At 33.0% G+C, this 13,786-nt stretch overlaps 1 protein-coding gene across 1 annotated transcript; it reads right to left on the bottom strand.

The window, feature by feature from the left end:
• Positions 1 to 267: 267 nt before the first annotated feature.
• Positions 268 to 13,474, bottom strand: LOC132759708 (calmodulin-lysine N-methyltransferase-like). Its single transcript, XM_060751528.1, has 10 exons — positions 13,267 to 13,474; positions 12,843 to 12,904; positions 11,747 to 11,807; positions 10,688 to 10,742; positions 9,057 to 9,120; positions 8,329 to 8,389; positions 7,700 to 7,777; positions 1,745 to 1,808; positions 1,002 to 1,130; positions 268 to 369 (listed from the first exon to the last, which is right to left on the bottom strand). The coding sequence occupies exons 1-10, from the start codon at positions 13,275 to 13,277 to the stop codon at positions 280 to 282; spliced, it is 675 nt and encodes a 224-aa protein (XP_060607511.1). The 5' UTR covers positions 13,278 to 13,474; the 3' UTR covers positions 268 to 279.
• Between the last annotated feature and the right edge of the window lie 312 nt (positions 13,475 to 13,786).

The raw sequence follows: 13,786 nt of genomic DNA on the forward strand, positions 1-13,786 counted from the left end.
AACATATCCAAGCAATTACCTAGACATGCATCCTGACAAAGTATGATGATGATTGAGGCAAAAAAGTGACCACTAGAGTGTTAACGAACAAATGTGGACGGATGACGGACATTCAACAATCCTAAAAGCTCACCCTGAGCAAGCTCAGGTGAGGTAAAAAAACCCGCAAGAAGTGTGCTGCTTTAATGAAAAGATGGGGGGATGACTAACTGATGCCTTAAGTATTAACTGAACCGCAAGAACACAACATCAATAGGAAGAGAAATGTATTTTTTAAGTTTATTTATCACTATTGCTTTTTTTAGAAAGATGTACAAAACATGGGTAGTGGATATCTGGATCATATGCATCTGTCCCTTTCTCCTTCATCTGTAAACAAAATGTACTTCATTACAAGTTATCAATCAAACAAAATGGTATATATCGTAATTACGATCAAGGAAAGTTTATGCCTCAAATAAATCAAATTATCTCCATTTCAAATGTATTTTAAAATAAATATGGTATCACTCATAATTTTGAAATAGAAAATGCAGGCTGAAACATAAACATAAAATGAACTTTGGAAAAAGGACTGCAAAATGTACTCCAAATTCCTTTAAGGTATGGAATATAACAAGTATTAAGACTGACAACTTATTTTCTATTTTTTGTTTGATAATACATGTATACAGTTCAGCTGAACTGTGATTAAAGCAGCCACTTAACCCTCAGCCTGCTTGGGGCGATTCTGAAAATGGTCTTTCCATTAGTTTATAGGCTAGGCAGCACTATTGTGCAGTCACATCAGACTCTGAATCACATTCTTTTGACTGCTTATCTTTTTGACATTTCAATATCAAAATATCAAATATCACCCTGGTTACCCATTAACAATGAATGATTCAAAATGCAATGCAGGGCAAGTCTATTATACAAATTAAACAGAGTGAGGATATAAACAATTTATCATGACATGTATCTACCAGTTTACTAGTTTCAAATAAAAGAGCATGATTTACCTTGCAATGTATATCCCAGATAGTGTCATCATAGTTTTCCTTCACCTCTGTATTAAATACTGCATCAGCAAGGGTTACAAATGCATCAAAAGTTTTTCCTCTCTTTGGAGCAAATAGGATAGCTTCACCCTTTAAAATATATAACTAGGTAATAACTTCTTACATGTTTATAGAAATTCATAGCGTATATTCATATTGAAGGAGTCACCTGTATATCTAAATAATTAGTACAATTGTTTACATAAGATTCCAGTAAGGTAAATGTTTGTTTAGGTGTCTCCATTTAAACTGATCATTGGTTAGGTTGAAGCAAAATACAAATTACTACATGTAGTAGGTAAGATAGAATAATTGTGACAATTCATGTTCCCTTAAATAAGTCAATGTTAAAGGAACTCCACTGAGGTCCAAAAAACCAAAAAAAATTTTTATAATTTCTTACATAGATCAAATGGGGTATTTAAAACAAAAAAGATACCTAAGAAATATACTCAGACTAAATTGAAAATCATATTTTTTGTGCAATTTCTAGCCCAGTATGAGTGAAAAGCATTGCATTTTTCACAATTAGAATAATTATTCTGGAAAAACAAAGACAGCTAATGATCTGAAATTGTGTACACACGTTATTGGTCTAGACCTACATCAAATGGAAAATGAATCTGAAAAAAATATTTCTAATCCTATCATATAAAAAAAACTCAGTGGAGTCCCTTTAACCTATAGAAACAATGAATACTCACATCCTGTTTTAATAATTTATAAATTAACTTGACCAGATCTTCTCTTCCCTCTTCAAAGAAAAAACTGAAAAAATACCAATATGCCATCAGCTGAAGGAGGAGCACATAAAAATCTATACATTGTACAAGCAATAGAGTCTAATGTTGCTTTTTTTAAAATATTGTATGAAAAATCTAGAATGTACATTTCTCTCCTTTTTATTTAAATAATTGCTATGATAATTAAAGGCCTAATATACCTCAGAAATGCTTTAACTTTTTATTTTAAAAAGCTTTCCTATAGAAATCATGATATGAAGATAAGGCGTGTGCACAAGAACTGATTTGTCAGACAGACACAAGGATGGAAATTGAAAAATAACAGTATAAATCACATAAACCATGGTGCAGGAGTGTAATAAATAGAGACTATTGAATAAGTGTAATTTCAAAGGTGAAATATAAATATAAACATAGCATTGATGTGTGCTAATGTTAGCATTACACTAATGAACAAGGGTGCCATAGGCACAAAATACGCCCGTTTACGAAAGCTTTAGATGGAGATGGGGGCATTATGGATAAGTGTTATCTAGCAAGCAAGTTTTTAGTCTTGGCACTGTGTTGTTAAATGAACCTTAAAACAAATCAGTAGGGAAGATATGCACAGGATGTGTGACCTTGACCTTGGTCGCAGGGACCTGAATTTTATGCACGGCACTCAGCCTCACAATGATGAACATTTGTGCCAAATTATATTGAAATCCCTCTATGCATGTAGAAGTTTTGCTCCAGACAAGCGTTTTTCTATGAGCTCTAACTGTGACCTTCACCTTTGACCTAGAGACTTGGTTCATGTGCAGGGCACTACGTCTCATGGTGGTGAACAATTCTATAAAGTAACATTAAAATTCCTCCATGCATGTAGAAAATATGCCCCGGACAACATCTGGATATTTAATCATCTCCAGTGACCTTGACCTTGCAAATATTAACCTAAATTAAATGTGTCACACCTGTAGTCATGATAGTTACCATTTGTGCTACAATCCATCAATAAATGATGACTAAATGGTCCCTATACACATCTTCAAATTTTTATCTGAACTTTGACCTCTATGTGTAACCTTGACTTTGGTCGCAGGGATCTGAATTTTGCGTGCGACACTCAGCCTCACAATGGTGAACATTTGTGCCAAGTTATATGAAATCCCCCTATGAATGTAGAAGTTTTGCTCCGGACAAGCCTTTTTCAATGAGCTCTAAGTGTGACCTTGACCTTTGACCTTGAGACCTGGATCATGCATGGAGCAATACATATCATGGTGGTGAACATTTCTATAAAGTATTATAAAAATTCTTCCATACATGTAGGAGATATGCTCCAGACAAAATCTGGATATTTCACCATCTTTAGTGACCTTGACCTTGCATATATTGACCTAAAGTACATGTGTCACAGCCGTAGTCATGATAATGATCATTTGTGTTACAATCCCTCAATAAATGATGATTAAATCGTCCCTATATACACATCTTCATATTTTTATCTAAACTTTGACCTCTATGTGTGACCTTGACCTTGGCTGCAGGGACCTGAATTTTGTGCGCGACACTCTGCCTCACAATGGTAAACATTTGTGCCAAGTTATATTGAAATCCCTCTATGCATGTGGAAGTTTTGCTCCGGACAAGCGTTTTTCAATGAGCTCTAAGTGTGACCTTGACCTTTGACCTAGAGACCTAGTTCATGTGCGTGACATGGCTTCTCATAATGGTGAACATTTCTATGAAATTTCATTAAAATCCCTCCATGCGTGTAGGAGATATGCTCCGGACAAAATCTGGATATTTCATCATCTTTAGTGACCTTGACCTTGTATATATTGACCTTAATTATATGTATCACAGCCATAGTCTTGATAATGACCATTTGTGTTACAATCCCCCAATAAATGATGACTAAATGGTCCATATACACATCTTCATATTTTTATCTGAACTTTGACCTCTATGTGTGACCTTGACCTTGGCCGCAAGGACCTGAATCTTGCACGCGACACTCCGCCTCACAATAGTGAACATTTGTGCCAAGTAATATTGAAATCCCTTTATTCATGTGGAAGTTTTGCTCCGGACAAGCATTTTTCAATGAGCTCTAAGTGTGACCTTGACCTTTGACCTAGAGACCTGGTTCATGTGCGCGACACTGCTCCTCATAGTGGTGAACATTTCTATGAAGTTTCATTAAAATCCCTCCATACATGTAGGAGATATGCTCCGGACAAAATTGGACGCCGCCCGCCGCCCATACGCCTGACCGCCCGCCTGCCAGGGGCGTTCCCATAATACGTCCCGTTTTTCAAACGGGCGTATAAAAATGACTCTTTTTTCAAAGTTTACCTTTCTTTATTTTATACATGTGATAAAAAGAATATTATATTTCTGCAGATTCAATACTAAATTTATTGAACTTGTTGTATACAAGCAATTATCATAGTATTGCAAGCAATCCATAAGTCCCCTACCGGTTAGAACCCCAGCAACATTCTGAAGGGCCATTGGCCATTCACTTATGTTTCTATTTAAGTAAATTTGTTGAAAAAGTTCTTTAAAAGTGATCACAGGGAAAACAGTTTTTATGTACAGACAGACAGACGACTGAAGGACACTCTAAAGTTACTCTAAAGTTTTTTTATTTTTTAAACATCCCTGTTATCAAAAATATAACATTTTTAAAAAAGCAAAATTTTTAAAAAGGAGATAACTCTTGAAATAAAGAGCAAGATGTCATACATCGATGTGAGTGTAACAAAGAACAATTAGTCATATGAAGGTAATGAAATAATGAATGTTTATTTTGAATTTGAAGTAAATGAAAGTTAAAAGAAACAAATAGAAAAAATTAAAAGTTTAAGGAGGAGATTATTCTGGAAATATGGATGCTAGATTTATAAACCTTGTCATAATTATTATTATAATGTGGTAGTTTGAAGAAAATCCTATCATGATTGAAGAAGTTGGAGTAAAAATTACCAATTTCTCAAACAAGAGGGCCATGATGGCCCTGAAGTCGCTCACCTGTATATAGGCCCCCGGAGCCAGTTTAAACCCCAGGGCTTTTATTTAAACAAACTTGGTAGACACCCATTAGAAGATGTTTCATGCTAAACATCTAAGGTCTAGCTGGTCAAGTTTTTTCTTACACATATAGTTAAAAACAATGACACACCTGAGGCAGGGCCAGTTTTGACCCAAGGGCTTTTATTTTAACAATCTTTGTAGACACTTAAAAGAAGGTTTCATGCTTAATATCTAAACTCTAGCTATTCGGGTTTTTTCAAAGAAGATTTTTAAGTTTTTGCTATACATATATAAGGAAAATCAATGTCCCCCGGGCGGGGCCAATTTTGACCCCAGGGCTTTTATTTGAACAAACTTTGTAGACACTCACTAGAAGATGCTTCGTGCTTAGTATCTAAACTCTAGCTATTTGGTTTGTTCAAAGAAGATTTTTTAAGTTTTTGCTTTACACATATAAGGAAAATCAATGACCCCTGGGGCTGGCCAATTTTGACCCCAGGGCTTTTATTTTGAACAAACTTGGTAGACATCCATTAGAACATGTTTCATGCTAAATATCTTAGCTCTAGCTCTTTGGGTTCTTTAAAAAGATTTTTTTAAGTTTTTACTATATGCATATAAGGGGAAAATCAATGAACCCCCTGGGGTGGGGACCAATTTTGACCCAGGACTTTTATTTGAACAAACTTGGTAGACACCCATTAGAAAATGTTCATATTTTAATATCTTTAGCTCTAGCTCTTTAGGTTCTTAATAGAAGATTTTTTAAGTTTTTTACTATATGCATATAGGGAAAATCAATGACCCCTGGGGCCGGGCCAATTTTGACCCAGGGCTTTTATTTGAACAAACTTGGTAGACACTCACTAGAAGATGTTTCATGCCAAATATCTAAGCTCTAGCTCTTTGGGTTTTTTAGAAGAAGATATTTAAAGTTTTTTCTTTTGGTTGCCATGGCAACCAGAGTTCTGCATGGAATTAAATTCTTTGAACAATTTTCAAAGGTGACCACCAAAGGAACATTCCTGTGAAGTTTGGATGACATTGGCTTAGTGGTTTATGAGGAGATGTCATTTAAAGTAAAAGTTTACGGACGACGGACAGACGGACGACGGATGAAAAGCGATCACCAAAGCTCACCCTGTCACTTGAGCTGAAAAAAGTCTAAGTTCAAAAGGGGCATAATTCTGGAAATAGTCTTGCTAGAGTATTGAACTTTCTCACAAATATTGAGTGATAATAAGAAACATTTATATGAAGTTTGAAGTAGATACATTCAGAAAAAAAGAAGTTATTAAAAAAAAAACAATATAAATATAATGATAAATTTTGTCCTAGAGTTGTAAACCTTATCACATATGATGTGGTTGATGACTAGCAACTTATATTTAAAGTTTGAAGAAAACTAGAATCAGAAATCTTGAAATCCAGTCTATTTGTTGCCATAGCAACCAGAATTTTCAACATAGGAAGATAAGAAAAGGATGTTCATAATTTCCATACTGCCATCTACCCATATGTCAAGTTTCATAAAAATATTTTCAATACTTTTTGCGGTATCACTGGATCCAGGCTATGTGTAAAATTTGCCATATTTTCAGTCTATTTGTTGCCATAGCAACCACAATTTTCCGCATAGGAAAAAAAGAAAAGGACGTGCATAATCTCCATAATGCCATCTATCCATATATCAAGTTTCATAAAAATATTTTCAGTACTTTTTGCGTTATCGCCGGATCCAGGTTATGTGTAAAATTTGCCATATTTTCAGTCTATTTGTTGCCATAGCAACCACTATTTTCAGCATAGGAAAAAAAGAAAAAGACGTGCATAATCTCCATAATGCCATCTATCCATATATTAAGTTTCATAAAAATATTTTCAGTACTTTTTGTGTTATCGCGGGATCCAGGTTATGTGTAAAATTTGCCATATTTTCAGTCTATTTGTTGCCATAGCAACCAGAATTTTCAGCATAGGAAGAAAAGAAAAAGACGTGCATAATCTCCATACTGCCATCTATCCATATATCAAGTTTTATTAAAGGGATACTCAGGCAAATTTATGGCAAAAATATCAAATTTATCTTTTGTACTCGAATCACACTAAAATGACATTTTTAAATGTCCCAGCAAGATTTTCTATAAATATTCTATATATTTTAGGTTTGAAGCGTAAAAATATCTATATATGTTGAAAGAAATTTTGACGCCGACAGAATCACCGAGTAGTTTTTAAACTAGTAATGTGACTTGAACAAACCATGGAAGTTACAATATTACATATATTGTAGATGTAGTATTATTGAAACAAACCTAAATCATTCATTTGACATGTTCTTTAACGTTTCCAGATATCACTGTAACAATTATTGTGAAATCTTAACGCTCTAACCTGACCCGCGTGGGTCAAGTTAGGAAACCACCATTTTATTCTTTACAAGGAGAAATGTTTTGTTCCTGTGACTGCCTAGTGTATTCATTTTGAGGACATTTACATAGAAATGAAAAAAAAATCAAAACGAAGAAATGAAAATTATGCCTGTGTATCCCTTTAAAATATTTTCAGTACTTTTTGCGTTATCGCGGGATCAAGTTTTGTGGACGGACGGACAGACGGATGGACGGACGGAGGGTAAACCTAAAGTCCCCTCCAGTAAACCGGTAGGGGACTAAAAACAATATTATGCGAGCCTCTGTTATGCTAGCCAGAGGCTCGCATAAAATTGTTTTATTCAACTTGTTCAATAAATTTAGTATTAAACCTACACTCATTCAATATCCTTTATTTCAATCAGTCTGAGGAACAGACATTCTTTAAATAAATGTAGGCTTATGTTTATAGCAGTTAAATTCTAAAGGTTTTAAATTCTGAAAAGTAGTAAAATCTCACCAATCAGCACACAATACATAGTCAAATACTTCAATCATGTCTTGATTTATTGTCTCACCTGGACCCCATCTTACCACACTGAAAAGAAACAACCATGTTTATATAAACACTTAAACATAAATGTCAAGCCAAATTTGAAGAAATGGCTTTGATGAATCCCATACAGACCACACACAACCATACAGATAATTGTTTCACACCCTAATAGCCAACCTCAGTGTAACAAAAAGGAAAAAACAGTCAAACTTGTGTAACAGTCTGCCTCCATAACATTATGGTATTTAAAAATATACTTTCTCATTTTTAATCATTTAATATTACCCTTTCTATAACAAATAGCTAGCTATTTTTCCAAATTGTCTTATTGGTCCACATTTTAGAGATTTTTTTTAAAATGAAAGCCATATGATATTCCAATGAAATTGAAAAATACATGACTTTTTGACATGTTAAAACTACTGAGAGACAATATATGCATGTGATAAGGTTAAAATTTGAAATTTCAAAGATTACGTGACATTTATATGATATTTCTGTGAAACTGAGAATACATGACATTTTTGTCATTTTGAAATTATGGAGACAATATTTTCATGTGGTAAGTTTAAAATTAGTAAGAATTTACTTACCTACTTGTCACCTTTGATTTGTTAAATTGAGATCTATTTTTAGCAATAATTTTATCGAGATCTGTAAAGAAAATATAGATTTACTTGCAATTATTTATATACAATTCGAAACATAATGTGTATGTAAAGCACAGTGCACCAGTCTCAAATTTGTTAACATTAAATTTTATTGCACTAAAATTTTCAAGAATTTTGAACACCTGACCTTGAAAGTCAAGGGCAGTCATGAGTTGAAGTCAAAGTGCAATATTTACTGATGCAGAGGCTTAAAAGACATTAAACAGAATCAAATAAAATATCTCATCTTTGGTACACATCAAGTTTTGATAAGAAATTTTCTTAAAATATAGTCAAACCTGTATTAAAGACCAGCTCTGAATTAAAGACCACCCTGATAATAAAGACTACTTTTTGGCAAACCGTCATTGAGAAAAATACAACTGATTAAACTCAAAATATGGTCTTTCCTTCAGATGACCTTTATTCACAGGTTTGGCTGTACAAATATTTTAGAAAATTGTAAAATCTGAATGTTTTTTTTTCATAGCAATTATCTGAAAAATACTGACAGACAGTTATAAAAGTATTTTTTTCATGTTTATTTTTTTTCCATATGTGTTTCTTTTTATTTAAAGACATCATTCAATTTCTGTCAAATTTAAAGTACAGTGTATGTCTGTGTAAAGAATTATTAGTAAATATAAATGACAGATATTATAAACACCTACTTGAAACAGAATCTTTATTTCCATCTGTTAATTCTGTATATGTCACATCTGACATAATACTCAACTGTCAAACAAACACAAGAAGAATTTACTGATAAAACATAAGCTATTTAAACAAATATTAACATATACAAAATGAACCTAATCCTTATCATGCTTAAGTTTTGCATTGGACTTTTCTAACTTTGAATTTAACTAGAAATGTGTCCATAGGACATGGGTGCCCCCACCGCGCCACTGTTCTGTCAATCTTATGACTCTAGGTCAAATATTTTTTGAAAACTAAAAATCTTTTACTAAGTAAAGGGCAATAACTCTAAAAATACTAAAAACATCCACACGAAAATACCTAGGTGCACAACTACACATGCTTATCAATATTCCTGTAAAGTTTCATGACTCTAGGTCAAATACTTTTTGAGTTACATGCGACACAAGTTGAAAATTGAAAAATTTTACTAAGTCAAGGGCATTAACTATAAAAATACTAAAAATATCCAGACGAAAATACCCAGGTGCACAACTACACATGCTTATCAACATTCCTGTAAAGTTTCATGACTCTAGGTCAAATACTTTTTGAGTTACATGCGACACAAGTTGAAAATTGCAAAATTTTACTAAGTCAAGGGCAATAACTCTAAAAATACTGAAAAAATTTCCAGACGAAAATACCCAGGTGCACAACTACACATGCTGATCAACATTCCTGTAAAGTTTCATGACTCTAGGTTAAATACTGTTGAGTTACATGCGACACAAGTTGAAAATTGCAAAATTTTAATAAGTCAAGGTCAATAACTCTAAAAATACTTAAAATATCCAGACGAAAATACACAGGTGCACAGCTACACATGCTGATCAACATTCTTGTAAAGTTTCATGACTCTAGGTCAAATACTTTTTGAGTTACGTGCGACACAAAAGAGAACGGACGGAGGGAAGGACGGACGGACGGACAAGGGTAAATCTAAATGCCCGCCACTAAAGTGGGGGCACAAAAATGAACCTGAGTGATGTAGGATTAAACAAAAAATCAAAATGTTAAAATTGAGCGAAAACTGTATATACATGTAGTATGGTCAGGTTGTCTGGTTGAGCAGACTGGCATTGTTCTATAATAGTGACATAAGCAAGTCAATATCCCCTAAACTGCTTATTTTCTTAGATGAAATGACTGGTTTTCATTTCTTTAGAGTTTCTGTTTCAAAGATACTGTGCCAACAGTATAGAGCCTGGTCAGTTCAGAAAGCTGTCTGGTTGTATACTGGTGGCGACAGATAATAACTTACGGTTCCGGCCAAGTAATAGGTTACAGCTGTGAACATTCAGTGTTACAAAATACTAGTTATTACTATATGAACACATACTTTGCCAAAGTGATGATACATCATACCTTTGATAAATATCTGAGTTTACAAATACACCATTTTTCTGTTTACATGATTGACAGGGATCTTAATATTCAAACCTGATTTTATTTTCTTTGAATATAGAAATCCTCATAGAAAAAGTTAAAACTATTAAAAGTGAAAGCTTTTCCTCTATGACTAAAGTTTTAATATAACAGTCTACCTAAGTGTACATTTATGTGGTGATTTTATAATTATGATGACTGTACATGTACTTACAGCCACTCCAGCTAGGCATGTCATACCTCCACCAAGTTCAATGACTGATTTTCCACTGTAAATAACAAAAAGAGGACAAATTATTACATTCTACTTCATTTAAGTGGTAATATAAATATAACTTACAAAATATGAGTGGTAATTTAAAGATAACAAAAACATGAAGACAAAATATCATGTCTCCTTTCAAAATTAACAGAGTTACAATAAAATGTCATATATTTTGAATATTAAACATTGTAAATCTGTCATTCACCTGTCAGAAGCATGCATATTTTAATGATGATAAAATAAAGCTTTTTATTCGATGTATAGAAATTGAGGGCTCTAGCTTCCAGTATTACAAAGATGTTTTGGTTGGGGTTAAATATTGTCAACATGCAAACAGACTAACAAACAAGACAAAATTGTGTCAATCTATAGACATTTATATCAACATTTTATTAGACTGACTCAGAAACCCAGTATGAAATCAATAGAGCACTATATTCTCTAAGGTACACTGATTTAAACCAGGTGGATAAGACAGTTACTGCATATAGTGAATAGACTTATCCCACAACTGTTACAACTTTACCCATAGCTTCATTAAAACATATACAAGTTACACAACATACTCTTTTTAATATACTGGTAGTTTTAACAAGTCACTTTATGTTCTCTGAAACATATAGTCCCTTCAGGGACCTTAATAAGTTACTCTTTTATTAACAAATTTCTATATAAGATTGATGCAGACTACACAATGCGCTTCCTTAACTCAATTTTAACAAGTCAGTGACTTGCAACACATACGTCTCCTACTAAAACTTTCCACTTCAAATATTGGTGTCAGACTAGTAATAAAAGGATTGCTGACCGCGTGGGTATGGGCAAGACGTTGTTTTCTTGAGCAAAAAACTTTACATTCATTGCTTAGTACTGGTTGGTTCCAGGAACAGACTCGAGAGTGTTTCAATAAGCTTATAGCTTCCAACACAATCAAACTAAAATAAATTTGTATAAACTAAATATTGGTTTGGGAAATAAAAGAAAGTTGATAAGGCATAAGATACTCACTTAAATATTTCAAGTTGATTTAAACAATAATATGTAAGTACTTCTTCTGATGGCCAAACACCTGCAAAAAAATAACAACAACACATAATAACAGATAATTATTAAACACGACAACAAATGACATAAAACTATATTGTAGACATTGTTTTATTTCTTTATGCAAACCTTAGTAAGTTCACAATGGGACAATTCAGTAAAAAAATAACCTTGCCAAAGTTATGGGCCTTACATACGATTATGAGTTTGCCACCCAAGGCCAAATACTAAAATTGGCTCACTAAACACACATTTTGGGTCATCATAACAGCTTGCTGCTAACCAGACTGATAAGTCATTGATGGAATATGCATTGTATTTTAGGCAGTTATAACTGCCTGTCTAGAGAAACTTGAAAAAAGAATACCTTTCATCATATTGTCAACCTTCACAGTTTTTTGTGCATTTATATAGAACAAAGAAAATACAATTCACAAAGTTACCCAAATTTTAGAAAGAGGTTTTAGTATTGATAGATATCATTTACATACCATTACACTATAATCCAGATGTTTACATATATATTTTGATAAACATATTCTAGAATTTAATAGAAATATATATTTTATGACTAATAAAGGGAAGTAATACAGATTTTGTTTTACAATTTAAATTTTGATTAACTCCCCTTTCAAGCTTAATGGTTGAAATTTCACATTTCTTACACAGGCACGAGTAAAGAACCTTGGGAGAAAATATGACCACATTGATAAAAATCCTCTGTGTTCATCTTAAATAAGCCAAAAACAAACAAAAAAGTGAAATAACCCCCTTAAAAATATACTATAAGAATTCATGGAACAGGAAAAACTGAATTGATGACACAAGTTGCTTCAACCCTAACCTTTAATAATGTGTTTGTGTAACAGATTTGTCCAGTTTTCACTTTGGGTTAGTCCGATATTAATGAAAGGGATTTTCTTATCAAAATTCTCAAAGCACCCAATAGTATATACATGCCCATTAGGCCATTATATATCATGGTTTAAAGCAAAAAAAAAAAAATAATAATAAATCTTTATGAACAATCTCAAAAGATATGAAATACTTATGTACTTACAAACATTTCCTGTATTGTTAAATCCTGTAAGGGCCTCTGGTTTTACATGGTCTGAAAGGTGACTGAAATAGAAGATCAGATTTAATTCACAAGCTATTATAATTGCAAATGTGTAAAATTCCAAGGTGTAAAATTTTAATCATATTTTACTTCTTATTTATCTTTAATACAGTTGACTCAACCTAAAACTCCTCTAAAATGTAAGAAATTGCTCCTAGAAAACAAAATATTCTGGTTAGTCAGCATGCCCTCGGACCTCTCTGAACATGTTCTGTCTTGGTGTTTTTTTTTTTCTTCAGGTCTGGCTACCACAATTCAATATACACATGATGGCTTGACTCTATATAATGGTGATGGCAAAGACTCATCAATATTGGTTCCAGCAGCCTCAGGGTTAAACATGCTATGATATTTCAATTCTTACCTAATAGACATCTTGAATTTTGGCCACCTGTCAGATGTGTAGAGAAACCAAGAATCATCATTTTCAGTTTTATCTTCTAGTTTGGTCTGGAGAAGATTAAAGGACTTGAACCTTCTAACAGATGCAGCATTCTCACTGGTTAGAAGTGCAGACCTTCCGCTGATGAGAATCTGTTTAAAATAGAATTATATGAAAGTATATATGGGAAAAAACCCAGTTAACACCTCTATTGACTAATGGGGATAAAATCCCCAACAGCATTTGAAATAAGCACTAGCAAATAAGCAAAAAAGTTTGAAAAAATAGAAGATTTAGTAAAAATTCCTAGTTTAGAGCTATTAGCCTACATGCTTGTTAATTTTAATCGGTTATCTTTTATATTAAAACTCTTGATTCCTAAATGGATCCTCTTATGCTCCATCATGTTGCAATTGGCTTAACCCAACAGAAAAGTTGCTGGACTTAAAATCTTTACTTACAAGCAGTATTCTTATTTTTTGAAAGCATTGAACAAATAATT

This window comes from Ruditapes philippinarum, unplaced genomic scaffold (assembly GCF_026571515.1).
Source record: "Ruditapes philippinarum isolate M1 unplaced genomic scaffold, ASM2657151v2 ctg4398_1_1_1_1, whole genome shotgun sequence".
Classification (NCBI taxonomy): domain Eukaryota; kingdom Metazoa; phylum Mollusca; class Bivalvia; order Venerida; family Veneridae; genus Ruditapes; species Ruditapes philippinarum.